This window comes from Halichoeres trimaculatus, unplaced genomic scaffold (assembly GCF_033239565.1).
Source record: "Halichoeres trimaculatus isolate MK-OKI-2021-1 unplaced genomic scaffold, fHalTri1.1 fHalTri1_scaffold_14, whole genome shotgun sequence".
In the NCBI taxonomy this organism is placed as follows: Eukaryota; Metazoa; Chordata; class Actinopteri; order Labriformes; family Labridae; genus Halichoeres; species Halichoeres trimaculatus.
In genome coordinates, this window is record NW_027437192.1 from 6,844,049 (window position 1) to 6,871,990 (window position 27,942).

Here is a 27,942-nt window from a genome sequence, read left to right on the forward strand (position 1 = left end):
AAGCTAAAACAAACTCCGTATGGAAGCTGTAAAAATGACCCCCAAACAAAATGTAACAGGAGATCACAATACACAGAAATTGCAAAACTGCTCTCAATAATTAAAACACAATAGTAGATTAACTGATAATGACGTATCTAAAGATTATTTTTTGGCAAATAATGCAACACTAGCAAAAATTTAAAGACTCGTTTGATTTCAACAGAGCTAACTGAGTTTCCAGGCTCATGAAATTCTGGGTGTGAAACCCCTTTGACTCCTCCTGTGGGGCAGTGGACCAATGAGCGAAGTCGTGCGGCTCTCGCTTTGCTGGATAAAGAAAAACCATCTGACTCAACCGTTAGTCGCCATTTTGTCGCCTGTGAACACTGGTGTAAGTCCATTGTTACGAAGCGAATCCTCAAGGCTTTTAACTATTTTTTATAAACTACTCTAAAAGAATCGATGTCTCGATTTCACAATAATCGTGGAAGTGGGATGAACCATTTCCAGCAACGCAGAGGCGGTGGACCCGGAGGCCCGATGCGAGGTGGGCTAATGGGAAACCCTAATTTCAGGAACCATCCTTTCCAGAATCCAAACCAGAACCGACGGGGACCAAATAACAACATGAATAGGCCGCACAATCAGGGACAACAGATGACTTCGAAGCCGATTATCCCTCCTCCAAGTCCTGGCCCGGCTCTTACAATGAAAGGCCCAATGCAGCAGCAGCAGAAGCCGGTAAAGCAAGAGCAAGAGAAAGAGAAGGAGACGCAGCAACAAACGGCCACAACCCCAGCTCCTCAGGTGAAAGTTGAGCCTCCACAGGCGAAGGTTGAGTCTCCGCAGGTAAAGGTTGAGACTCCTCAGCCGAAGCTGCAGTCAACCCCGCCGAAACCGAACATGACTTCCCCTCAACCCAACCAGGCGAACAAGAACCAGAACCAGCAGCCTAAGTCGGCCGAAGGGAATGCTAATGGGCAGAAGCAGCCTCCACACCCGAGCCCGAAGTCTGGGCCACAGCAGGGCCAGCGATCGGGGCCACAGCAGGGCCAAAGAACAGGGAATCAGCAAGGCCAGAGATCAGGACCACACCAAGGCCAGAGGACCGGGCCGTATCAAGGCCAGAGATCAGGACCGAATCAAGGCCAGAGAACAGGCTTTCAACAAGGCCAGAGGACGGGGCCTCCGCACATGAAGGCTAGACAGGACAGAGAGGAGCCAGAGAAAAAGCCCACAACCAGCAACGAGACTACGGGTGAAGAAGGTGGCCAGGCAAGTGTAAGTACTCTTTAACACACTTTTGTGCAGTTAACGTTATTGTCGTTAGCTCATATTAGCCAACATACAACGGTCAATGTGTTTGTTTTTACACATTCTACAACCCAAGCGGGCGGTGTTTTCTTTCATTCAATCAATGAGGTTTTCGTTTACCCGGTGTGGCCAAAAGCGGTACTTGTGGTGACGCACATCGAACGCACCCCTTTGAAGTCGCGAATGCTATCCGCCATCTTGTTCAACGGCTGAACAAGTAAAAAACGGAGTAAATTGACACAAAGAATGAGTATAACATGTTTCTTTTGTTGTATTTTAACCCTTTTTGACCAGAACAACGTAGAGGGTTCTCCTAAAGTAACATGTAACCGTGTATGTTAAATGTAGGTCAATTGTAGTTTTCTATCGTCGCCCACCATGTATGGGGGATGGGCGATGCGGGTCAGAGAAAGAACGAAATAAATGTCAAGATACGTCAAAAAATGACTGATTATCGACTCGATGTCGTAAATTTCCAATTTTGGTAATTGTATTTAAGATGTAACTGGGGTTTTATTATTAATTAACAGGAGTTCAAGGCAACCCTGTCTATGCTGCTGAAACCCGGTGAAAAGACGTACACTCAACGGTGTCGTCTGTTCATCGGAAACCTGCCCAACGACCTGACCGAGGAGGATTTTAAAAAGCTGTTTGCAAAATATGGAGAGCCCAGCGAAGTTTTCATCAACAAGGCCAAAGGCTTTGGTTTCATTCGACTGGTAAGATGTTCCTCCTCTAAAATGTTCTTTTATTCTGTGGCCTGAGAAAGTCAAGTCCCATTGCAATAACGCTGCATTTGATTATTCACAGGAATCCCGCGCACTTGCTGAGATAGCAAAAGCAGAGTTGGATGATACCCCGATGAGAGGGAGACCCCTCCGTGTCCGATTTGCAACCCACTCTGCAGCTCTATCTGTGAAAAATTTGTCACCATTTGTATCCAATGAGCTCCTGGAAGAAGCATTCTCACAGTTTGGAATGGTCGAGAGGGCCATTGTTGTTGTGGATGACCGCGGCCGCTCCACGGGAAAGGGCATTGTTGAGTTTGCCTCCAAACCTGCTGCCAGAAAGGCCTTGGACCGGTGCAATGAGGGAGTCTTCCTGCTCACCACGTGGGTTCAGATTTGATGTACCATTTTAGTCTGGTTTACTCTTCTTCTAAGGTATGTGGAAACCTTTGCTCATATCTTCTGCTCTTCACTTCAGGTCACCCAGGCCAGTTGTCGTAGAGCCCCTTGAGCAGTTTGATGACGAAGATGGACTACCAGAGAAACTTGCACAGAAGAACCCCAGATATCAAGCGTAAGCACAGTCCTCAAGTCCCCGAAGCTGACTCTTTATGATGCAGATTAGCACCTCAGGCCAATAGCAACAGATGGTGAGATGAAGCTGTATGCTTGGGCTGGCTCAGGGATTGCAGCTGTTAAAGAAAAAAAAAATCAATGTCCTTTGTGGCGTAGCAGGAGTCAAGCTGTCAGTAAACAATAGATAAGAAAATGGGTCACGTTAAGCAGAAACTTCTTTAAAGTCACCTAGTTTCCTCCTGTTTTTTGCTGATGCCAATGACATCCATGAGACATTGTCAACAAAAAATGTTTATGGTTCAGTTTCAATCAAGTAAAAAATGCATTATTACTGTTTTGTTTCTACAGAGAGCGCCAGGAAGCTCCTCGCTTTGCTCGCCCAGGCACTTTCGAATATGAGTACTCCAAGCGCTGGAAGTCCTTGGATGAAATGGAGAAGCAGCAGAGACAGCAAGTGGAGAAGAACATGCGTGAGGCCAGAGAAAAGCTTGAGAGCGAAATGGAAGATGCTTACCATGAGCATCAGGCCAACCTGCTCCGACAAGGCAAGTTACTTTAAAACATTTCGTCCAAACCAGTCTTTGTGATTGATAACTGTCAATTGTACTGGTTCACTGAGCAAGTTCCACAATTAAATGTTGGTTTCATTCTAAATTTCAGATCTGCTGAGGCGACAGGAGGAACTGAGGCGCATGGAGGAGATGCACAGCCAGGAGATGCAAAAGAGGAAGGAAATGCAGCTCAGGTAATTGGGGTCTCTTTGTTTGATTTGTTTTGTAAATAGAGCTGAATTGTATTCTATTCTAATCTACTGAAGCAGTTCTCCACATTCTGAAGTAAGTGGTGTTCAGGAGAGATCACATTTGACTGTTTTCCTGTTGATTAGACAAGAGGAAGAGCGACGCAGGCAGGAGGAGGAGATGATTCGCAAGAGGGAAATGGAAGAACAGATGAGACGCCAGCGTGAGGAAAACTACAGGATGGGCAACTTCATGGATGTGAGTTAAAAGACTGATTAGAGCAGGAGACTTAAGAAATCATAAGTTGGACACATAATCAGTATTTTGTGTGAATTAATGAGCTTCATTTTTGTCTCACATACAGAGGAACAGGGAAATGAGAATGAGCTCTGGAGGTGCCATGGGCATGGGTGGTAAGTTTTCAGTCATTAAATAAATGTATTTATCCATGAATAACAAATCTTTTTGTGCCTTAATTCGTAGCAAGCTTTTATAAATATGCTGTATGGTTTCTGTCAGATATGCCCTTTGGAGCTTCTGGCCAAAAGTTCCCCATGGGTGGTCTGGGCTTTGAGGGACAGCAGGGGATGGGAGCGTCTTCAGGAGGACTGATGGGCAGCGAAATGGTAACGTATCCCACTTTTAGCGAGTTGTAGCTAATGTGTTTTGCTTGGCTTTTCTCTCTGTTGGAAAGACTACCAGCTGATTCTCAGCACAGAGGCTGGCCTGGCTGGCCAGGTGGGATGGGAGAAGGGTAAAGCCCTGTGCTCCAAGTTGTCTCAGATGGATTATTGCTTGTTGAAAGTTTTCATTCAATGGTAAACCGAACCCCATCAGTTCCCCTTAGCTGAGTTTAATACTTTTCAACTACAAAACCGTCAACCTGCACTAAAACATAAAACATTGCTATTGATGTGACCTCTCAGCTGTAGACAGGCAGCAGTGGCTCTGCACACTCTTCTTACACATTTGTGTTGTCGACCTGCTATTGCAAGACCTGTCTCACGTGGGCTGGACAGGCACATTTCCTTGCCCTTAGAAAGAATGGCAACTCTAGCTTTCTTTCCCCCCTAACTGGTGACAATGTGCTCACTGCGTTTTGCTTCACTTTTTCTCACTGGTCCAGCAGTTTTGTCTTCTAGGAAGACACAAGGTTGTCTATAGGGTGGCAATGTGAAGTCCTCTTCAAAGCTCCTTTCATGTAACAGCTGATGGTATAACTAAAGCAGGGGTGTATTTTCATGTTTACCCTAACTTTCTTATTATTGTCTCTGGAGTTACCTAGCATCTAAAATGTTTTTAGTGCAGGCAGACGGTTAAGTATTGAAGTGTTTGGAAAAAAAAAAACATATATATAAACATTGTGACAGCAGGTGTGATTGATGGGTTTAGGTACATCCTTGTGACTCTTTTAAGATGTTGTTGGTAAACTAAGCTTTGAGCACTGTCTGTCCAGATCTGTAGTAAAAACAGTAACATCTGGAGGACTTCAGGTCTTCAGCTGATGGTGAACCGTTGGATTTGAAATGAGACGTACATTTGCAACATTTAACTTTCTCATCAATCATTGAATAAGCGGTTTGATGTTATTCTTACACTAGATATATTAAAAAGAAAAAGGTTGCAATAAACTTGTGCACCTTTCATATCAGACACGTTATGCTTACGTTTACATTGGTTTAGTCTCATTACATATAGAAGCACGTCAAGTTTGCTTTAAAGCGCAAGTTTTTGATTCACATTACAAACTCATTAGAATAGAAGCTCAGTTTAGGGCTGTGGTGATAATCAGCTCAGCAGATTTGTATGAAGTAGATAATCAACACACACCTCTCAGTAATATTTAACCTCTGTGGTTAGTTTGGTGGTTACCGTTGTATCTGCTTATGTTGCAGATAGTTGGGTTTGATCTTTGAAGCACTTGATCTCACACTTTTCAAGTTTTCAGAAGTGGCATGTAAATAACATTTATGAGAGAAACTGCTTTCTTGATGGGAAAAATGGTGTGCTTACATTGTGTCAGCAGTACAGATCCTGTACACAATCAGAACCCATCTTCAGTCTCCATATCTTTAAGGTTTTTGCCTTAAGATCTCTGGTAGTATATGGACAGTAGATTTATGAACTGCAATCCTGTCAAAAAAACTTAAGGAATCTCAAGGAATGGCATATGGCTTGAAGCTTTGAGTTTCAGTTTAACTTTGATGAAACTTTACAAATTTGAAACGTAAGGTCCTTTTTAGATCTCTTTAAATGCAATAAGTTTGTCACGATACTTTCAAACTTTATTCATCCACCACCAACATGATTCTGCTTCGAGTACAAGCCATATAGCATGTATTGAAAATCAGTCATATCAATAAAGATTCCCTCCTGAATTGAATCTACCTGGCAACATGGGTAGAGATTAAAGCCATATTTGATAAGAGGATCAGCGTTTCCCCAAGTCTTAAAAAAAGCTGTGAGCTGAACTCCTATTGCTGCCTATTTTGTTTCTAAGTGCTCGGCTTTTGTTTCCATTCTGATAAAAGAATCCATACGTTTGCCCCTTCCTATTGTCACTGGCTGTTTAAACCCATGCTTGTGCTATAAAAGAATAATAGTTTGATGACTTTGAGTTGTCAGCTAGAAATACGTTTGAATCCTGGCAGAAAACAGTGCCACAACTGTTGCCTTTAAGTAAATGTAGGGGTTACGTAGTTTTTCATTTTATTGAACTGAAATGAAAATAGAAAGGAGGTGGCTTAAGACTTGTAATGATCAGTTCAGTTAAGGTACAGTTCTAGTCAAGAGACAAACAGGATGAGCATTTTAAAATACTCAATGAAGTGATGAGTACAGATAAATGCTAGTGTTGGCATGCTCAGGAGAGACCGTACTAGGTAGGCACTGACTAACAAAAGCATTACCCTCTCTTCCTTTTCCGTATGTAACCTGTGGCACCTGTGGACCTTCATATTGGAACGAACCGTTTCTCCGGATGTGTCTCCTGCTGGTTGTGTTGTCAATCTGCACACAATATAAAACAAACCCCCTCACACACCATTTAAAACCCTCCATATGGACATGAACTGTCAATACAACCCGTTTCTCCACACCCTGTCTGCCGCCCTCACAATATTGATCTCAACAGCGCAACGAGCGCTTTGCTCAAGGGGGTCCTCGTAACGCCGGGTTTGGCAGGGTCCGTGAGGAGTTTGACGGTCCTGCTAAAAAAGCCCGTTTTTAAATGCTGCTTTTTGATGCACCCAGCAGCAAAATTTGTATAGGTTCTTCAAAACCAACGCTTTTCTTGTATTTAAGTTTAAATTGTTCAATTTTAGCCTACTTTTTTCACAAAGTCAACATTTTCATTTTTATTTTGTACTGTCAGTGGTAGTGTTGAAAGACCCGTCATCCTCGTGTGATCTGGTAGCTCTTTCTGACCCATGTATAATTTTCTTTTCTAGATATATTATGCTCTGTGAGTCTCCGTGAAGTGATAATTGTAAAATTTTTCTCTACTCTATGGCTGTGTTTTGTGCCATACCTTTGGAGTCAAAGCATGTATTACAATAAAGATACATTGGTTCTATCAGGACAAACCGCTACATTTTATTCCTTAAACTAATAACATGCATTACGTAAAAATAATCCCAACAATTGGATTGCTTGCAAAATGAATCAGTGTAGATACCTGCCACATTATTTCTTAAAGGGTCTATGTGTTCACGGGGCCGCAGTCCTGATTTCTATTCGCCATCCCAATCAATACGACTTACTTTGGGGTCTCAAGTTTATAACCAGCAACACTCCAGTGCCCAACATGTTTCATGTGGAAGTAATCTGCCGTACTTAATTATTTCATTGTCAAGAAGTTATCAACTTGTTTGTCTGTGGTGAGGCTTGAATGATTCACCAACAAGGTACATGATACATATTTAAGACAGAGGCGTGATCTGTTTTTACACTTCAATGTGGAAGTACTGAAGTTGTCGGATACCCCTAGGGGTACGTAACAACTGAGATACTTTTAAAGGAACTGACTGAATTCTGTTAAAAGTAGCAAGTTCACGAAAAATCAAAAGGTACCATGTTTAAGTACCTAAAATTATCCTTGTGACCGTGAGGGAGTGGTAGAGTGTACATGCTGGACATTAACACAAATTATAAGGTTTTATAGAGAAGAATAAATATGTTCAATTAAAAAAAAAGTTACATTTAACTATTAAAGAACAGATTTTTTTTACCACATAAACACAAAAAGTACCAAAAATTTGTACTGATCGTGATTTCAAGGTACCGACCATTGGTATCTTATCGTTTCAAATGTGAAAGGTACCCATCCCTAGACACCGCACTTACCTGTGGTGGTTATCATGAATTGATAAGTTGGAGAAATATGACACATAGAGCCTTTAAGAAAGCTTGTGGTAGTGTGTGTGTGTGTGTGTGTGTGTGTGTGTGTGTGTGTGTGTGTGTGTGTGTGTGTGTGTGTGTGTGTGTGTGTGTGTGTCCGTGTGTGTGGACGAGAATTGACATTGTACTCATCAAGTACTCAACCTCTTGGTGACAGAGGATTCTTAGCATGGGTCCTGTGTGGATGTTGGGTGAATGGAATTACCGGCCGTATCAGCCATAATATCAGCTATTTTGCTGACCTGTGCCCTGACAGCTTTGGCCAAAGTGTCAGACCTTGTTGAGCAGATGAAGTGGTAGCCTAAGAGCTAACCAGTGTAATTTGCGTTGAAATATTGGGCTACTCTTTAGTGTGCATTTTTAAAAAACTGAAAAGTTTCCAGAAGCAGAAATTTCTTGAAAAATCTGGCCAATCTAGTTTTTTGGGCATCAAGTCAGTATCAGTATATTTCACTTGACATAAGGCCCTAGTACCATTCAGAGCAGTATTCCCCTGAGAATCTTTAAGATTAAACTGGAAATGAAACTGAAATATCCCTAAATATTTCATGATTAGTGGCCTCATTCATTGCTTCTGGACAGAAGTTAGCTTTTGCTTTTATGCTGTAAATGTTACAGTCCAACTGTACAACTGACAGGAAGTTTTGCAAAGAAAGTCAAAACTTCTTTTTGAGCAACTGCAGTTTGTAACATTTACAAAGCAGATCCCAAACTGCACATTTAACAGTTACTTGGTCATTTCTTAAGGGATTTAATCACAATTTAAAATCAAATTTGACAATGTGGCATCTAATGGCCTCTGAAAAGACCCAGTTTGTACTGGATTTAAGTGACACGTGATCCTTTACAGCCCTGCTGGTACACATAGGTAAATTAGAAATGTACTATTCTATTTACAATAAGCTTTTACCATATGTGGCATGTGGGACTTTGTGGACCTTTGCATGTCTGAAAAGGCCTCAGTTGCACCTTAGTCATCATACTCTCTTTGATTGTTGTTGAAAGCATGATTACCAAAAGAAGAAACAATTGTAAAGGAACTTGGAGAAAGTCATGGATGATGAATCAAGCACACAAGCAAGAATGGAGTCTCTTGTTATTGAGATCTACTTTTGAAACAGTAGAAGCAAAACCGAGTCCAGCATGTTACTGTGCTGCAACAGGAAGAAGACTTTTTGATTCTGAGGTTTTAAGAGGATGAACTGCACTGAAAAGAGCATAGGTGAAAACAGTCTCTGGTATAAACACTTTGTTGCCAGCATGTCGTCTTCTCCTTCTTGTGAATTCTTTTTCATCTCATCTGTCAGTGAAAGAGAACTTCATGACCATCCCAAACCTTTTACACCAAGAATTAGAGACTATAAATGTATAATGTTGACTGAAACACTGACATTTGACATTGGCTCGCCATGTGACTGACTAAAGTTCTTTCAGCACATTCTGCAGTAACACTGTTAGCAGACATTGGGCAGCACCATGATCTGGCTGGCTTTTGGTTTTTACAAAACCAACAGCAGGTCTTTGGACAGCAAACAAATTTCCTCAGTCTACCTCATGGCTTTGATTTGATCATTAAAAATCCCAAGCAACTTACCCCAATGCAAAAGACAATTGGTGGAAATGTTAAGTGATTTTGCCATCCTTTTTGTTGCTTTGGGTTTATTGTTACAGTTAAACTAGTGTGATTATGAGTCATTGTGTTTGAATCTATGAGTGGGCAATCCTATTCTAACACAGCGGCAGATTGTACCCATAGCCCATACATTCATAGATAGACATTTTGTCCAAAAATATGCTTCAATTGTATTTTTTTTTAAATAATAACTTAGTCACTCTAAAGAGGTATAAATGCTGCCACTTTAGCTTCTTCCAATTAATCATGTCAGTACCTGTTCTGTGGGCGTCAGATGGACCCAGACTTGCCTCAGCAAGTATATCTAGCGTTGTATGGTAAGACGAAATAATGGGTAAGCGTGAATGTAAGTATTCCTGTGTTAACAACATACTTTGGGATTGAACACATTTGATTTTAACCTTCTTAACAGATATAATGATTGTCATTGTTTCTGCTGAGTGATGAAGAGAGGCACTTTCAAGTTTTGCCCTGGCAGGAGCTTGACTTATACTCTAGGCTTCTGAAGGTGTATAAACCTTCAAACAGTGTCTTAAAGAACAACTCAAAATACTTAAAACACTGTAGTTCACAAGATCATCGGGAGAACTATGTGTCTTTGCCAAATCTTTGCAGTCACTCGATTTGTTACTGTGACTGGTTATATAAACTTAACCCTGATTTAGACATGTTTCATTTGTAAAAAAAAAAAACATCCAAAAGAACTTGATATGACAATAAGACACTATGAGAAAAATGTATTAACCATATTCTTGTGCACACTGTAATACTAAATTTTGCACAGTTACTAAAACTCGTAGAATAGCATGAAGTTATAAGGCTTCACAACACGAAAGACACTGTACAAGTTTAGCTTTAGAGTTTCAAGTCATGGAGTGTTCACTCAAAATGTTACGTGTTTGTGTTCTGTACATTTTTCCTTTAACAGGTTTGACCAACCTTAATGGGTTTGGACTGTCGAGGGATTTGTGGCTGGATAGGCTGAACACTGGACAGACCTTAAAACTTTGAGATTTACATATACGCGGATGACCGTGTAGTGATTTGGATTAGCTCTGCTGAATTCTATAGTCAACAACCCTTACCATGTTTCTGAACACCTTTGATAAACACGTTTACACTTTAATTTTGGAGGCAAAAGTATAAAATTCACTCCTTAAACACCCCCTTTTAAGTGATATATAATCTAGAGACAATTGTAATCCTGTTACAGGTATCCAACTTACTGCCCTCTGGAATTATTTCTGATTCTGTTTCTCTGGAACACATTGGCTCTACTTCTTGCTACTTGCCAGAAGAAGTGCAAGCTCTTTTTCCTCTGTTTTCATGGTAGTACCTACAAATGGAGGGCAGAACATCAGCTCAGAATCACAGTGGCCACAGAGACTGTATCTCTCTATTAAGAGTGGTTGGAGGGTCTCAGGCACAGATAGTCCTGTAACAAGCCCCTCTGAACTCTCAGTGAGTTAATGACACCTTTGAGTATCTGCTCAAAACTATATCAGATGCAGTACCATACAGACCAATGGTCCACTGACTATTGAAGCTATGAGGAAGATACCTTGATTTACATTTTTACCTCTTCCACACTGAGTGGTACCAGTGATAACCTTAAAGGAATTTTCTTTTTCGTTTAGACTTCTCTTATCTTAAGAGATTTATATTATTTAAGTTGACTTAAATTATAGCTCGGATAATGTGAATTTATTTTTTCAGGGTTACATTTCCATTTTTTATATTATCCTGCACGTAAAGAAATTAGGTGAGATCAATTGGTTATAGAAAGTTAATCATGGATAATGTGACATGTTTGCTATTCACCCCTTAGAAGTGATTCAGTCAGTAGATGGGGTAAGGAAACAGTTCAGATATTATTTTGTAAAGTGTAAAGAATTCAGCGTGATTAGTACCCCAAGAGCATGTTCCTGCTACATGGTACTTTTGAAGTTAATTAGGAACTGGTAATTACCAGTGATTACATACGTTTTCAGGGTAAGTGGGACTTTCTATTATCACTTTACTTCTGAAATACTTCATAAGAGTTCTGGGAAACGTTTGGCAACTTCTCGTTGAATCAACCTTTGCTAAAACCAAAGTCTTGTAATGTTATGTCTGTCTTGGTGTTGTGTACAATTTGTTTTTCTTTAACAGGTTTGACCGTCTGTAAAGGTGTTGGACAATGACAAGGAAAGTCCTAACCAAGAAACCCAGAGTCTGTAGCTAAAGATGAAGTGGTTTTGTTACGATAGGAGCTCAACATCTTATGTGGGACAATAATTTTTTGTTAAGTAACAAAGTACTTTAAACTTATTATTTTATTACCCATGAATCTGTAGAGCAATTCTTAACTTTTTACAGTTTTCAGGATTGAGCAGACTGACTAGAACTCTTTGCGGTCCCAATGACAGAGCACTTAGTGACTTCATCTTTGAGCACAATTCCCTTTGACTGTTAGTTCTGCCCTGTGTTTTTCCAAGTGCTCAGTGAAGAGTCTTTCCCATTGAGTGCTCATCTCAATATTCATGGTCTACCATGTAGATTATGACCCCCTATGTCCCTCCAACAACAGAGTACAATTCTCTGAATAGGACTCCAGTAGATCACTTAGGATATCAAGTGGGAATCTCCTTCTCAAATGTGTGGTCAAATTAGCCCCTCGTCCATACAAGCTCTCACCTTCCAACAAACCCAAACGGCAGGATAGAGAAATAAGTAGAGCAGGGTATGTGGAGAAATGTTGAAAAGAGGACAAGGACAGCATCATTTGGAAAACTAGTGTACTTGTCAAGGACTCGCCCCCAGCAGGGTCGATTGTACACATCACCTCACCATACACGTGTTGATGAGTGTAGGTATCGAATACAGTTTTTAGAGTCATGTTTAAAGACAAGGTAGGGGAAGCATAATTTGGCTTTTCCTATTCATCCACAATCAGGGAAATGGAGAAAAGACTTAAGACATGTCTCTGAGAGGGCTGTAACGTCACCTTCAGTTACGCTGTATGCTCTACCTACCCCTTCTTCTCTACCTCATTAAGCAACAGTGGAGAGGGGGAAAGGAGAGGTTTGGTTTTCTCTAAATTTTGCTTTGCCAAGTGATATTGAAGTAAATGATGAAACTGTATTGTAAATGTGGACATCCTTCAGAGATGACCAGTGAGGTGCGACCAACCAGAATGTTTGCCATGTCCCCACTGTTGCATATTTCTCCTTTAGATTTTTGTTGACTTTTTGTGCTTTTGATCCAAGGACAGGACTGTGGATAAAGCAGAAAACTGGCTGAGGGTGGGGAGTGACATGTGGGAAAGAAGCCACCAGCTAGTGCAACTGTAACTGCTATGCAGCATCTTCACCCCAGTTGCTGCATGTTTTACATGGAGAAATGAAGAAATCAAAGCTGTTAACTGGTCCTCTATTGCCAGACCACTGGATTAGGCCTGTAATCTAGCTTTCACTTCATGATACTTGTGGCCTATCCACCATCCACTTGTAAAAAAGGATTGCACTTTGGGTAACATCTAGGAAAGGCTATGTGGAGCACAAGTTCCTTAATATAAATAATGTCATCAGCCGGTGACAGAAGTTTCTTATTGGTGGGAATCTTCTTCAGCATGAGATTTATTTTAACATGTAATCCACTTATAGTCTATTTAGGAAATTAAAGAAACTCCCAAACTGGTGAAGCACCTTACCTTTGGTTGCTTCCAGTCATCATAACCTGTTACTAGCTGGATGGTTGATTTTTTTTCCTGTTTCTGCTGCAGCTGCCTCCTTGCCCCTCCGTTTCATATCAGGGTGAAGAATCTTTCCCACTCCAAAGTACTTGTGTTAATGCGTTAATTGTCAAACTACGTCTGGTTATTTTGCCCTGGTTAGGTTCCCTTATTTCAGATCTGCTGACAGCAAGTAATTGAATTAAAGGGCTGAGATCCTACAGTCCCAGACTGTTCCAGGTCAAATTCCACTAATGAGGCTCTAAACCAGGGGTCACCGCTGAAAATGTTGCGAGGCATCTCCGAAAACAAAAGCACTGGTCACAATGGAGCTCCTTACTACCATCGTTGTGTAAATAATTATTAATAATTGTGAAATAATTAGCATTGACCTGTGAACAGTCTACTCACATGGTATTACCACATTTTCAATGATTAATCTTTTAAGAAGTCTTTAAAGTTGATCAGTGCAAATTTGTTTAGAAAGTTTTTATCAGTAGCCCTTGGTCTCAAAAAGGTAGGTGACCCCTGGTCTGAACTAAAACCACTCAAGCAGGTTGCCCAGTTCTTGTAAGATCCTTGCCCTTAGTTGTTGTTTAGGCAACTTTATTTGTATAGCACTATTAAAAACAGAAGTTTTCAAAGTGCTTTAACAGTCAGGACATAAAAACAAAGAACACAAGCTTCAGCACACAGAAAATTAAACAGAAAGTCTAAGTTTGGATGAGACAGTCTTGGAAATACTAGAGTTTCTCATGACAAAAGAACCCTGACAATATAAGAACCGTGTAAAGTAAAATGAGACCATGAGGACCACAACAAAAGCTAAAAACATCAATCAGCAAGAAAAAGAAAAAGCAATTAAAAGGGATAGAGAGCATAAAACAGGACAGCGAGTATAAAAAGACAATACCAAGAGTATTAATGGAATAACATATTTATACAATTAAAGTGATGAAAAAAAGGATGAGCAAGGGATAAAACGATAAGAAAGTTAACTGGACAGTAAAACCTACTTAAGATAGAAATGGAAGAGATAAAAGATTTTTTAAAAAAAAGATAAAGGACAAAAAGCTGGTACCACATAGAAGCAAGTCTATAAAATTGAGTTTCAAAAGTGACTTTAAGGAGGCAACTGACTCTTCACGCCTTATTTCGGCTGGCAGGAAGTTCCAAAGTCGAGGAGCTCTGATGGTCCTTCAAGTTGTTCCTTATTTAAGCCATTCAGGAATCTAGAGCTAATTCAAAGACTTTCAGAGCACAGTTGTGCTATCAGTATTATGTGACTGTACTGTTGTAATATTTGTGACCATAAGTTTGTCACTTAAAGCCAGACAAAATTCCCATCCCATCACGGCTCTGAACCCCCACAACCCTCCCTCTGAGTCTCTCAGGAGAAAACTAGCTGATGGTTTTCTACATCAGTAGACTCGGAGAACCTCCCCCTCAGCGACCTGCCTGACGCAGAAAGTCCCGTGCACCTTGTGTTTGAGACGAAGATGTGAGTGGTTCCAGAGTGAGTGTGTCTAAGTTTCATGTGTTTGGATAAATGAGGTGTGTTAGCTGCTGTCAGCCAGCTTGTCAGAGACAGGCTGCTCCAGTCCACAGTAGAGGCTCTTCTCTGCAGTTGGGTTACATTGACGATGAGTAGAAGTCAGTGGACAGTAAAGCCTGGACATGTTTGCACTGCAGCCAGAAGTATGCTTACACAGATCAGCTGAACGAGTAAGGTAAGTGTCCCATCCATGTTTATAATACCAGATGCACAGTGTTCTCTTCTTTCTGTCCCCTTTCATACCCCGTCATCGCTCACCGTCACAGTGACACAGTGTTTACAGGGCTTCTGGCATCACACTTGTAAAGAATGGCATCACAGTGCAGATCTCAACCTTTTGTGTGTGTTTGTGAAAGCATTATAGCTCGTGCAGTGTGTGTGTGGTTGTAGTACTTTGGCTTCTCTGTGTGTGAGCATGAGAAGAAGAATACTGTTTGTAACTTTTGCTGAAAACTTCTCACGTACAGAAGCAAAACGATGACCTGAACTTTAATCCTGTATCCTGAAGGGTTTTACAGTTGTACTTTCTCTGAGTCTTTGCAGAATCTTTTAAAACTGTTTACATTTATTATTTACCATCTTAATGCGTCATTAGTGGTGGGAATAGGCAGGTCATTTTGCAACCGTTGAAACAAGAATGCCAACTCATGGGATGCTGGTGGAAAACTTTTGCAACATAGCAAACTCTTAACGTCTCTATGACCTGTTGAACAGACTTTACGCTCCTCATGAAATAACCTACAGATTGTTTGGTTGGGTACCCTCAAGTGTACTCCATGCTAGCTAGTCTGGTCCTCATACAGTCTTTATGCACAACTGTGCAAAACTGAACCAGTTCTTTAAACCATCCACACTTTGACACTTGTTTATCTTCTGGTTCTAAACACATATAAAATCATATAAGAACTTAGTTGGTGTAAAAGTTCGAACAAGAACATGTGAATTTTCCTGAAGTACCTTGAGCTGAACCAGCTGAAGAGCTCTTCTATTTGTTGTCACTGCTCACGAATCTTTTTTTTTCTGGCTGTGAAATCTCTCTGATACTAAAGTGGACTTTGTGGGACTGGGTGGGGATGTGTTTGCAGTGAAGGTGAATAGTGCTGGGGTATCTCTGGGCGGGATTTGAAAGAATCAGACATTCTGGTTTGTGAACATGTACCTTTCTACATTATGACTTTTGACATGCGTTTGGTGACCAACTTCTCCTGGACATAAAGCCAACCTGAGTATCATCCTGTTCCAGTTCTCTCGATCGACCAAAACCCTGTATCCACTAAGCGGTTCAGTTCAGTTTGTCTAGGTATGGCACACATTTTGTAGTGTTTTCTTTGACTAACACCAGGACAGGTCCCCAAGTTACTGACCCGTACTGTCCCACATTTTGTAACACTGATCAAACCCCAGAAGGTGGCGCTAGAAACACTTCAGTCTGTTGATCAATGAATTGTCAATAGATTCGTCTCTTCTCGTGTGACGGCTGTAATGAAGAACAATGCATAACCCTTCCATGTTTAATCTCCAGCCCAGTCAGTTTGTGAACATAGCTTTCTTTTTCTTTGGGAAATGGCATCTTAAGAACAGTGTGCTCTTTGTTTATTGTGTCGTGGTTTTCTTCTTCGTTGGATTCATTAGCGGGGTACACCATGCTGTCACGCTTACGCCATTACATAGCTGAAAGCATCTGGCTTACACACCGCCTACCAAGGAAGGCTTGGTTGGTTGTGAAAAAGCAAACAGGATCAGGCTTTACTGATCCAACCCATGCTAAACTAAACTGATCCATACTGGACCGCTTGGTGGAAACAGAGCTGAAGTTTTATCTCTTGTAGATGCAACTAGTCCAGCAACAGTAGAGGCCATACCCTAGGTAAACTCACTTTGAAGCAGCAAAATACCAGACAATCACTGAGGTTTAGTCAATCCCAACCAAAATGATAAACTGTCCTAATGAATCAGATGTGGTATTTTCCTCCATCATTATAACCCATAACCAGAAGAAATGCTAGTGAAAGTTTGCCTTCACTATTTCAGATCAATATCTTGAAATCTTTGATGCACTTGTAAATTTTTTTGGCCAAAAAATAACTACTACTTTTTAACATATAAAGCACTTTGTGCTATGTTTTAATGTATGAGAAGTGCTTTACAAATAGTTTGATTTGTAATTTACCTGCAGTACTTTCAAGGCCCACCAGAGGGATAACAGTTAACCTTGAAACCTCTGCTTCAGTCTAACAATTGATAGGACCTATGTTACACTTGAAGTCAGATGCAAGACAGTTAACATAGAGTTTAAGTCACGTGTTAGAGATGTGTTACAACTCAAACTGTACTTAGACCAGAGCAGACTCCAGTTTCAGACGTCTTGGCTTCATAGCTCAAGTGGTCGATACATGGATGACCATATATGGCAACATGTCATTACACTTAAACCTGGTTCATTTTCATCTTTAGGAGGAGGAAAGAAAACTGTCGTAGTTCTTCTGCGAAAAACAACTTTTGCTGGACTCTCCTGCTTCTTCCCTCTCTCAGTACTTCTCATTTTGTTGTTTTTCCTGTTAAAACTCGATGCTCTGTCACTTCAGGAGCTGGTCAGTCTCAAACATCATCCTTACTGTGGCGTTCTGCTTTGTCGGCTGGTCTTTAAGCTTCAAAAGACCGTGGTGCAATCTGAAGTGTCTGGTTCTCAAAGCGAACCACTCTTAGTTCAACCATGAATCCAGGCCCATGGAGGCTAACAAAGTTCTCTCTGTCTGCACTGTGATCCATTTTCTAACCAAATCTCAATTTGCCAATCTGTTCCATCTGTGAGTTTGAGTGTGATGCCAGAACAACCCTTTGCCAGCAGTGGGCAGTGCCCAAAGTCTACAAGACTGACTCTGAATAGACCAGCTCTCCTCCTGCACACTGTCGTGGTGCAGCTCCCAGCTCTGCTGACGTGTCAGTAAGAAGTCCAGTTTCATACGGCTCTGTAACTGAACTTTGACGTCCAGATTTATACTTGTACTCTCTGCAGTTTGTAAACTATTGAATCCACTTTAGGTGCTGTGATGTCTCTTAGATTCAACCTGCATTTACACGTTGACACTCAATCTACACATCACTAATACACCAACCTATACTGAAAATGTTTACACATCATATCTCATATTTACATTTCAAACACATCTCTGTGTAATGAGTCCACACACAAACACACACTCAGCACAGTGGCAACATCAAAGCAGGGATGGCTTACATAGCAAACAAAACTCATCATTCTTATTGTAAAGAAAACAGTGAAGGTAAAAACCTGCATCAGTTTATCCCCAGACACTCATTGTTTGTTTCTCACCACAGGAGCCTGGAGCAGTGGACGGAGGCTGACGAACTTCACCTTTAAATCATGGTGAGATCACGTGAACTGAAAAAATGTAGGGCTGCTGTCTTTTTTCTCTGTTAGGAACATGAATAAACATTAAATTCTCCTTGTTTTGAAGGTTAATGAAGATTAATGTCTGATAAAAGCCGGAGCTGCTCAACGCCCAGAGACTTCAGTGTGGAGTCACCAGGATGACCGCCATGTAAGCTCCTCTACTGCCCATCATTCAGAGCTTTTATGTTTGTCATGAAGATCATTTATTTAAACTCCTCTGCGTCTCTTCTTCAGATCTGCAGGAGGTGGAGTTGCTGCAGTACCAGAGGCGTCCAGCAGAGGACAAACAGTCTGCAGTCTGGAGAAAAGATGCACTGTTTGTTTGCCTTGAGTGAAAATAAATCATCCAAACTGAATCAATGGTTTTTGTTTTTCTTAGTTTGAATTTTTTTTCCCTTATGGTTCCTTTTAAGTCTTTGAGGTTTAGGAAACTGTTTCTAAGAGTATCAGCAGGATGAATACAAAACATAATAAAGTCATGCGAGCCCTCCTCCTCACCGTCTTACCTCGGTGACCACGCTCTGAGTTCAGCCCAGTTACAATTAAGGGTACAGGTGCAGTGTTTCCTCTGCTGGGTAACACTTCCTGAGTGTTGGCTGTCAGCTCTGGAGGAGGTCCAGCCTGGAGAGAGGAAGCAAGGTGATACCAAGGAGCCTGAAGGCACCAGAGGAGGTCTAACGTGGCTCACTCGGGTTTGTCTGACCTGTGCTGTCCACCATCTATGAACAAGGCTTTAACAGCCTAACACTCAGGACTGGTGGCTTACCGAAGGACGTCATTGGCTCTTTAGATGTTTGTCATCGTGGGATGTCCTGGTCGACTGATGCCCCCGTGACCCGACGCCGGATAATCCGAAGATGATGGAGAAGAGGGGCGCTATTGAATGACACAATGGGAAGGCTAAATACCCCACTAAGCAGATACCTGTGTGTTGAAATGTTTAAAAGAAGAAGCAGGCAGCTGTCATTATAATTGCAATTTACCAGAAAGAGGAAATGAAGAATCTGTAAGCTCATAAAATGAACCACACTCTGTAATTAGCTTATTTTGTCATTGGAAAAAAAATGGAAAAACTAGGGTTTCACTCTTTTAATTTTAGTCAAAGGACTTACATCTCAGTTATTCACTTGAGTATAATCATAAGAGGAAACGGCTCATTTAAAGTGCACAGAGCAAGAACTGTTTGACCTTTTGTGATCATGGGAGTTTATAAGCAACAAAAAAAAAAAGATCAACCTCGAAATAAATGACATTCTACTACGTTCAAATCTATCCTTAAAGTATTTTTATCATGGTGACTGGAGCAAAACTGTGACGCCTTTTTATGACCTTCATATGAAAGCCCATTTTTTTTTTAAAAAAAGAGAGACATGACCGACTCAAAAAATAAATTAATGAATCAAAAAAATGAACAAGAACACTTCCTGTAGAAAGAATTACAAAAAAAATGGAAGACATAATTTGATCTTTTTCTTTTTTCTATTTATTAGGTCAAGGGTCCCTATTTATATTTAATTTTCATCTTTATCTCTTTTGAAGCTCTTATTTCTTTTTTGTAACTGGAAGAAATGGGATGTAAAAAGTAGATGTCAGATAAATTGAGAACCAAAGCATCTTTCATTTTTGACTTCTTCCTCATAAAAAATAGTGAAGAGTGAAAACGTGAATTCAAACTATTGGACAAATTAGACTTATAGCTAGCTAGTTTTTACAGGAGCTTTGAATATGAAACTATTTCATTACTGAACCCCGCTCAAAAAGGGAAGCTGCTCCCGATATATAGTCCTCAATTGATTCTTTATGTGTAGCTCTTTGGGTCTCTTTCAAGCTGTGTGTGTGCAAAAATGTTCAACCAGCTTCCCTGAAATGAAATGGAGCACGTTTTGAAAGAAAATAAACCTTGAATAATGCAAGAACTTAATCAAAATGTCTCCAAAACAGCATGATTTGTTTTCAGGAAACCATACTCGTGAAGTTTTTGCTCATAGAAGTTCAAACATGTTCTCTGTAAGTTTGGGAGCTTTTCCCGGACTTTGTGTCAGACTTAAATTTTCAGTCCCTGAGCTGACAGTCACTTGACCTCATCCGTTTACCACCTGCTCCCTCTTCTGTAAGTCGACCTGGGGACGAGGGAAAGGGGGGGAGACGGAGGGGGGAGGTACAGTGTGAGGTGCTGTCCACCTGACCAGCTCCCAACATGCATCATTCATGCTCATGAATCATTGATGGCGTCCGCTGGCCTCAGGTGGAGCCGTACAATCCCCTCTCCATTCCCCACCCAGGGCCTGCTCCTGGAGACACACATGATCCAGGTCTTAGTCCAGTCAGGGAAGACTCGGTATCTGCAGACTGAGTCTTTAAACTCTGGTGACAAACTCTGATGAGACACAGATGAGTGGCCCTGCTGGAGCTGCTCCCCCAACCATCACGTTGGGTTTGGGTTTGGGTTTGGACCTCAGTGGACCATGGCACCAGAGATCCTCTCAGGGGTACCCAGTCACCAGCTCTGTGAACCCTCCAGGAGGCAGGACCCCGCTGAGGCTGCCCGCACTGGTCGCTACAACCAGAGGAGCTCAGGGGAGGAGCAGCATGGATCGTCTCAGGTGAGATCAAGGCGGGGGACGCACAGGGACAGAAGATCTCTGAAAAAGATTGGGGTAAAATTAGAAATAATTCAGGACTAAAAAGTGATGACACTTTATATTTTTAGACATCAACAGCTTGTTTTGAACCTGAGCTAAACCTGAAGTTTAAATCTTTCAGCGCTGATCTCTGTGTTTAAATGCAGGTCATAAAAGTCCAGGTGCAGCTGGAGTAAAATGTGTAAAATGTCAAACATGCAGCCCACTTCAAATTATTTTATAATAAGTCTTTTGCATGAGTGAATACAGCTTTGAATTCTGGACTCTTGCTTGTGTTAAATTGGCATTGTATTATACAAAGAAAACACTTGGTTGTTAAAATTATGGGATAATATCAAAGCTGCACATCTTTAAAAAGAAACTTCAAATGTCATCCACCCTGAAGTCTCTTGTTTAGAAAAAAAACATCACACAAACATTAATCCGATTTTTCTGCTTTTGTCTGTACATTTGGTATCACTCTCCCTCAGTGTATAATCAACCTCCAGTCATCAATCAATCAATTTATCAAATGGTATCTCAAGATGCTTTGGTAAAACATGAACAGGTCTAGACCTGGGCTTTGTATGGGTATGTGAGTTTTATATCCTGCACTCTTTTTTTGTAATGTACATGTGCTTAGTTGTTCCTTTCTTGAGGAAAAAATAAAGTAAAATAAAAATGTAATCACAAACTAATGAATACAAACACGACCACCAACAACAACAACAACAAGCGAACATAGCTAGAAGGTCAGAAGAATTCAACTTCCAACATCTTTCCCCTTTTATTAGACAATATTTTGGACATTTTCAGTCTTACTTGACAAGACAGATGAAGAAAAACAAGAATATATAAGCAAATTTGAGGGATTGAGAGGAGGAAGATATTTAACAAAAGGTTGAGGCCTGTAATCAGAGCATTGGCTATATGATACAGAACAGGGTCTCTGTGACATCATTCATTTGTTTCTGATACAGAGTTCTCAAGCTCATCTAAGGTATATGCTGAAATCCTGAGGTTAAATTCAATACCTTTTTAAGACTTTTTAAAAAAAACCTTTCAAAAGGTCTTAAGACCTTACCGCGACTTTAAGCTGCTGTTAGCAACCAATCTTTGATGATTGTAGTTTTCATTTGAACATAAATTAAGTAAGCTGAGAAGGAAAAAAGCTTGAAAGTATAAATGAAACTAAAGGCAGGTTAATTGACATTCCCATTACCACAACAACTAACAGTTATTTAAGGCCAACTTGCATAAAATACATACAGATGGCTACTAAACTACGGTACAAACTGAGTTTGTTGTCACATTAGCCTACGGATATGTTGGGCTGCTAGCGATACATATTAGCTGGTGCCTCACAAAATTACAACTTTGCTTGTTGTCACATCTCAAACAACAGCGCTACGTAACTGTATTGATAAATAACTTATGTCATCACGTAGTATCAAGTAAAAAGGTGATTTTAACAAAGAAAATGTGTTCCAAAACAACTGAGATCAGGAGAAGCTGGGGGACGCTTTCTCTAAAGTGTAAGAATCCAAACTCCCAGATCATCTAAAGTCTGAGAAATTTTCTCGGGAAGCTTGAGAAACTTTTATGATCTAGAGAGAAATATTTTGAGATGCAAAAGCTTTGTCCAGATCCTCACACTGGCCTGTGATGAGTGTGACGAGCAAAATGATCGTCCAATCACCAGGTGTGGTTATTTTTGAAGGTTCAGACCCTGAAAATATTTTTGAAACAGATGGACTATTTCTGTGGCAGATTTATGGAATTGTCTGTCTGGCGTGTCAGGTTAGTTTGTAACAGTCACAAGGAGAAAATTAAATATTCATGGATACTTTTGGAGTCAAAGTTTGAATACCAACAAAATTTAATACCTCATAACATTACGATTAAGACTTTTTGATACTTTTTAAGGGCCTTAATTTTCCCACAACTGATTTATCAACTTTTAATATTTTTTAAGACCCCGTAGACACCCTGCCATCTTTGCAGGAGGGCATATTAAAATACTTGTATTGATCAAAAGAAAGTGCATATAGAAGCAACATCAACTATCATCTTCCATATTATATCTATTATAACTATATTATATTATATATATTATATATATTTTATTATATTATATTATATTATATTATATTATATTATATTATAATATATATTATATTATTATAATATAATATATGATAATTATTATATTATATTATATTATATTATTATATTATATATATTATATTATATTATAACTATCATCATCAATACTATCTACAGCAGGGGTTCCAAAAATTTTGCAGTTGCAATTTTATTCAGTATTACAAAAAATTATTTTTTTTATTATACAAATGCTTGTATTAATAAAAAGAAAGTGCATATAGAAGCAACATCAACTATCATCTTCCATATTATATCTATTATAACTATATTATATTATATATATTATATATATTTTATTATATTATATTATATTATATTATATTATATTATATTATATTATATTATATTATATTATATTATATTATATTATATTATATTATTATAATATAATATATGATAATTATTATATTATATTATATTATATTATATTATTATATTATATATATTATATTATATTATAACTATCATCATCAATACTATCTACAGCAGGGGTTCCAAAAATTTTGCAGTTGCAATATTATTCAGTATTACACAAGTCAACAAAAAATGGTCAATTTTATAAACTTCCATTTAAACAAGATGTTTGATTTGTTTTCCATTGTTCTTTGTTAGCACAAGATCTATCACAAATTAACTATCATAAGCCTTTTTTGTGTAAGTTTTGTCCTATGGTCACAGGTCTCTGGCATTGCTTTTTTTGGGGTCACAGGCTTAAAAGTTTGGGATCTTTGCATTAGATTATAATAAAACTTGCACTTTTCTCATTCAAAACAAAGTATTGATTCGCCAGAGTCTGCGAGAGTAAGTGATAAAGACAGGAGCATGTCAGTGGCCTTCATTACATATCTGCTGCATCATCACTGTGTATCTGAATGTGATTAATCCCCCGTTTGTCATCTCCCATCTCCTCTGTCTGCACTATTCATGCCAGCAAAAGTGCCTGTCACAGCCTGGGTTCAACGCCTGACTGGAATTACACTGTAATTGTTTCCTCCGCGGTGTGCTCTTATTTGATAGCATAAAGTAGGCCACTTCTCCACTCCCCCCTGGTTTGCTTTGACTACAGAAGGCCAGGAGAGAACAGTGTGTCATAAATCTCAGGTGTGAAAGCTGACCCGCTGCCTGATGCAGCACCCAGAGCGGCTTAACTCAGAGGGGGCAGAAACCTGAGTGAGCCGCACATTCACACGCTTTGAGCTCTTAAACACACACATACACACACGTGTCTGTCATCCTCACAGAGTGTTTGATGGCACCCAAGCAGAGCAGGTTTTGAATAACCATCCATTAGAGGAGGAGAAGAGGGAGTCCTGGTCCGTCAGTCAGTTAGTGACACCTTGCTTTTTGATGAGATGTTTTGATATTTTGTGCATACATTCATGGGGGATTATATTTATATTTATTCTGTTTTTGTCTCTACAGCACCAGTGAACCATCCCTCCTCACAGGAAATGAAAACATCCTCTTTGAAGGATTCTCCAGCAACCGCCACCCAACTGTGTTACAAAAGCGACCTCCATTTCTTGCTCCATTTTCAAAATCATCCGCCCTGCTCCCCTGCAAGAGCTGCGTCCCCCTGAGGACCCCCCATCCTCATCAGCTGCAGAACCAACCGACCTATCTTCACTTTTCTAAAGCCATCCAGCCCAGCTCCAAACCAAGACCAGCAAGGCGCCAGTCGCACAAACCAGCCCCAAGCACAGAGACAGCACAGGCTGAGCTCAAACCTTCAGTGCTGCCTCACAGCTCCCTGTCTAAGAGAGAGCCGTTGTTTGTTGTCGGGAAGCCATGTCCACTGGGTTTCAGCGAACGCTCCACGCAGAGGACCGCCACGGGTCCAGCTCGCACCCAGCTTCATGTGTTCCTCCCATCGGAAGCTGAAGGAGAGGAGGTGGACAGTGAGTCTGTGGATGAGGGCTTCATGGATGAGCTGGACAGTAAAATAACTTCTCTGAAGCTGCAGCAGGGGGCGCCAAAAACAGTGTCTCTTTGAACAAATGTGCATCTTTTTGAAATCTGAGGCCTGTGTTTCTGAAACCATTGAAAACCTCGAGCTTTGTGTAAATACAGTGAACAGACATGCAGCTATAAAAAACAACAAACAAAAAAACTGTCATGCTCCTCAATTACAATATAACGGTATAATGTAATTAAAAATGTTAGTTTATTAATCAATTCTTACAGTATTAAAAACAAATCTGACCTCTTTTCACATATGGTCAAAGGTCTGTTGTTTTGCATCTTCAAATAAACGTTTCTTCCAAGCGCCAACTGAAAAGAAACTGATTTTATTCGATGTCCTGGATTTTGCTCTTTTTCTCTCCTGTTTATTTGTGAAACAACTGAATATGCCGGATTCATAACAAAAGTTTCGGTATGAGAAGCATGTTTCTTTTTGGGTAAATACAGGATGTTTTACCAAAATCTGGGTCTGTACTTCTCATTGCTTGAGAAGTACAGACCCATTATTTCTGACCAAATATAGGTCAGAAATAATGAACAGAAGTAGAGAGAAAAAAAACAAGTACAGTAAATAATGTAAATGTAATAAAATACAGTGGGGAGCTTTAAAAGGAATCCAACTGTGAGGACTAATTTACATAAATATGCTTTAATGCTTGTTTCATACTGGAATGTGTTGTTAAAAAGTATAAAGAATCATTATTTCTGTAAGACATTAAAATTTATGTTGTGTTCTAACCCACACCCAAAGCCATTATTTCACCAGCCCAGTGCATGCTGGGTTGGTGGCGTAAATTAGTTGCATTGAGCTGCTAGTGTTAGCTTTCGCTGTATACTAACTAGCTTTCAGGAGCAAGAATACCCTGACAACGCCACATTGTGCTGCTTTTGGGTGTTTGGCCACATCCTCCGCAAAAACACAATATACAGTTTCACTGCTATGCAGATGACACCCAGCTCTACATCTCCACTAAACCTGATTCCCTCCTCCCACCATCCTCCCTTACCAACTGTCTCCTTGAAATAAAGTCCTGGTTCACTGTCAACTTCCTCAAACTGAACAGTGATAAAACAGAAATGTTACTTATTGGCACTAGCTCCACTCTCAAGAAATCAAACAGCTTCACAATACCATTCGACCACTCCTCCATCTCCCCCTCACCCCAAGTTAAGAGTCTGGGTGTCACCCTTGACAGCACCCTCTCCTTCACATCTCATATTAACAACATCACCCGGTCTGCTTATTTCCACCTCAGAAACATCAACCGTCTCCGCCCCTCCCTCACCCCGCACAGTACCTCTATCTTGGTCCACAGTCTTGTCACCTCCAGACTTGACTACTCCAACTCCCTCCTGTTTGGTCTCCCCCATAAAACCCTCCATAAGCTTCAACTGGTCCAGAACTCGGCAGCTCGCATCATTTCTCGGACTCCATCCACCCATCATATCACTCCCATCCTGCAGCAGCTCCACTGGCTCCCCGTCACGCATCGCATCCAGTACAAAATCTTACTTCACACATTCAAAGCCATCCACAACCTCGCCCCCCTGTACCTCTCCGCCCTCATTGACATTCATGTACCTGCCCGTACCCTTCGTTCCTCTTCTTCCATCCACCTCTCTGTCCCCTCTGCGCGCCTCAGCACCATGGGGGGCCGAGCATTCAGCCGCTCAGCTCCCCAGCTATGGAACTCACTACCCCCTGACCTCCGCAACACTGACTCCTTACCACTCTTCAAAACAAGACTCAAAACTCACCTATTCAAGCTTGCATACTCCCTCTGTTAATTTACACTGTCTCTGTTTTGTATGTCTCTTTTTAAACTTGCTTTTTACTCCTGCTTTTAATGCACTTTTACTAATACTCTATGTCTCTGCTACTGATGTAAGGTGACCTTGAGTGCTATGAAAGGCGCCCTGAAATAAAATGTATTATTATTGTTATTATTATTAATTTTCAGTCAAGGGGAAACAAGACTGATGTCAGTCTGTCAAGTTTTTCCAAGTGACAAGAAGAGAAGAAAGAAGTGGGAAATTGCTTGTGGATGAGCACAACTTCCAGGGCACAGCTATGTTCTTGATGTGAACAGAGGCGGCTTATGAGTGAAAAGATTTTCTTTTTTCAATTGTAAAGAAGCTAAGATGTGTTGAGAGTGTTGACAGAGTTTAGTATCACTTTTTTTTTCTTGGCGCTAATTTAAACATTCATCAGGTAGGACTATAACATCCTGGTAGCAGGAGTTCTTAAGGTGTAAATGTAATAAATTCTTTCTAATGCTATAATTATATAACAAAAGTAACAAATATATGCATGTAAAAGTAAAACTAGCGCCGCCATCTTGCACTACTATAAGTTGTGACGTCGTGGGGTTGATTTGCTTTACGGACCTGAAAGTTCCTTCCTTTGTCGGCATCCCAGTGAGAGGATCAACAGAGTAAACGATGGAGAGTAGTGAGGTAAAGGTTGAAAGGTTGAAAAGACGAAAGGGGGGTCATTATTGTATTGCTCTTGCAGGGCTTTCGAGTTTTGAGTGTAGACTAGAGTGACTCAGTTTTGAAATGTCAAGTGGCCGTAAATGGTTTCAGGCAAAGTGACCTCACGAACAGTCCTAATACCAATTTTCTAAGGTGGTGGCTATCTTAAAAAACGACTACGATTGTTCATTTTCAATTGTCTAATGTCTTTATTCAAATGAGTGGCCAATAGAGAGTATCTGTGCCAACTTTTAAGCTTGCATCACCATTTGAACTATTGAAAAAATGTGCATACAATAGAAATGGCGGCCATCTTGAACTTTCAAGTGTCTAACGTTTTATTTCAAAAGAGTGGCCCTTAGAGAGTATCTGTGCCAAATTTCATGCTTGCATCACTATTTGAACGATTCTCCCAAAATTTGCAATGATCCGCTCCACTAAAATAATAAAAAGAAACTCAGCTTATCTTCATCATCAACAACATTTTCCTTTAAAAAGACAACTTTTCAGGTTAAGATTTCAGGAGCTTTCTCATTTTTAAATTTGTTGATACTAAGTCACCTGTCATGTGTCCTGGACATCCTCTCAAAACTTTCACTGTTTTTAGTTAGTTTATAAAATGTCATTAAGAAAAACACTGATACCATAATCAGGGGCCAGTCGAT

At 40.2% G+C, this 27,942-nt stretch overlaps 2 protein-coding genes across 3 annotated transcripts; both read left to right on the forward strand.

The window, feature by feature from the left end:
• The first annotated feature begins 305 nt into the window (after nucleotides 1–305).
• sfpq (splicing factor proline/glutamine-rich) lies at nucleotides 306–18,416 on the forward strand. Of its 2 annotated transcripts, XM_074686800.1 has the most exons (12): nucleotides 307–1,263; nucleotides 1,827–2,015; nucleotides 2,107–2,408; nucleotides 2,503–2,598; nucleotides 2,949–3,145; nucleotides 3,261–3,345; nucleotides 3,487–3,598; nucleotides 3,705–3,753; nucleotides 3,860–3,966; nucleotides 17,978–18,026; nucleotides 18,118–18,201; nucleotides 18,288–18,416. In XM_074686800.1, the coding sequence occupies exons 1-10, from the start codon at nucleotides 445–447 to the stop codon at nucleotides 18,002–18,004; spliced, it is 1,983 nt and encodes a 660-aa protein (XP_074542901.1). In that variant the 5' UTR covers nucleotides 307–444; the 3' UTR covers nucleotides 18,005–18,026; nucleotides 18,118–18,201; nucleotides 18,288–18,416. The 2 variants fall into 2 exon arrangements, with proteins under 2 accessions (XP_074542900.1, XP_074542901.1); XM_074686799.1 differs by lacking the exons at nucleotides 17,978–18,026; nucleotides 18,118–18,201; nucleotides 18,288–18,416 and adding an exon at nucleotides 6,474–13,325 and having other exon boundaries at nucleotides 306–1,263.
• A 1,998-nt stretch (nucleotides 18,417–20,414) lies between these two features.
• On the forward strand, nucleotides 20,415–25,054 carry LOC141803434 (uncharacterized). The gene is made up of 2 exons (XM_074687447.1): nucleotides 20,415–20,656; nucleotides 24,263–25,054. The coding sequence occupies exons 1-2, from the start codon at nucleotides 20,445–20,447 to the stop codon at nucleotides 24,831–24,833; spliced, it is 783 nt and encodes a 260-aa protein (XP_074543548.1). The 5' UTR covers nucleotides 20,415–20,444; the 3' UTR covers nucleotides 24,834–25,054.
• Nucleotides 25,055–27,942: the final 2,888 nt, after the last annotated feature.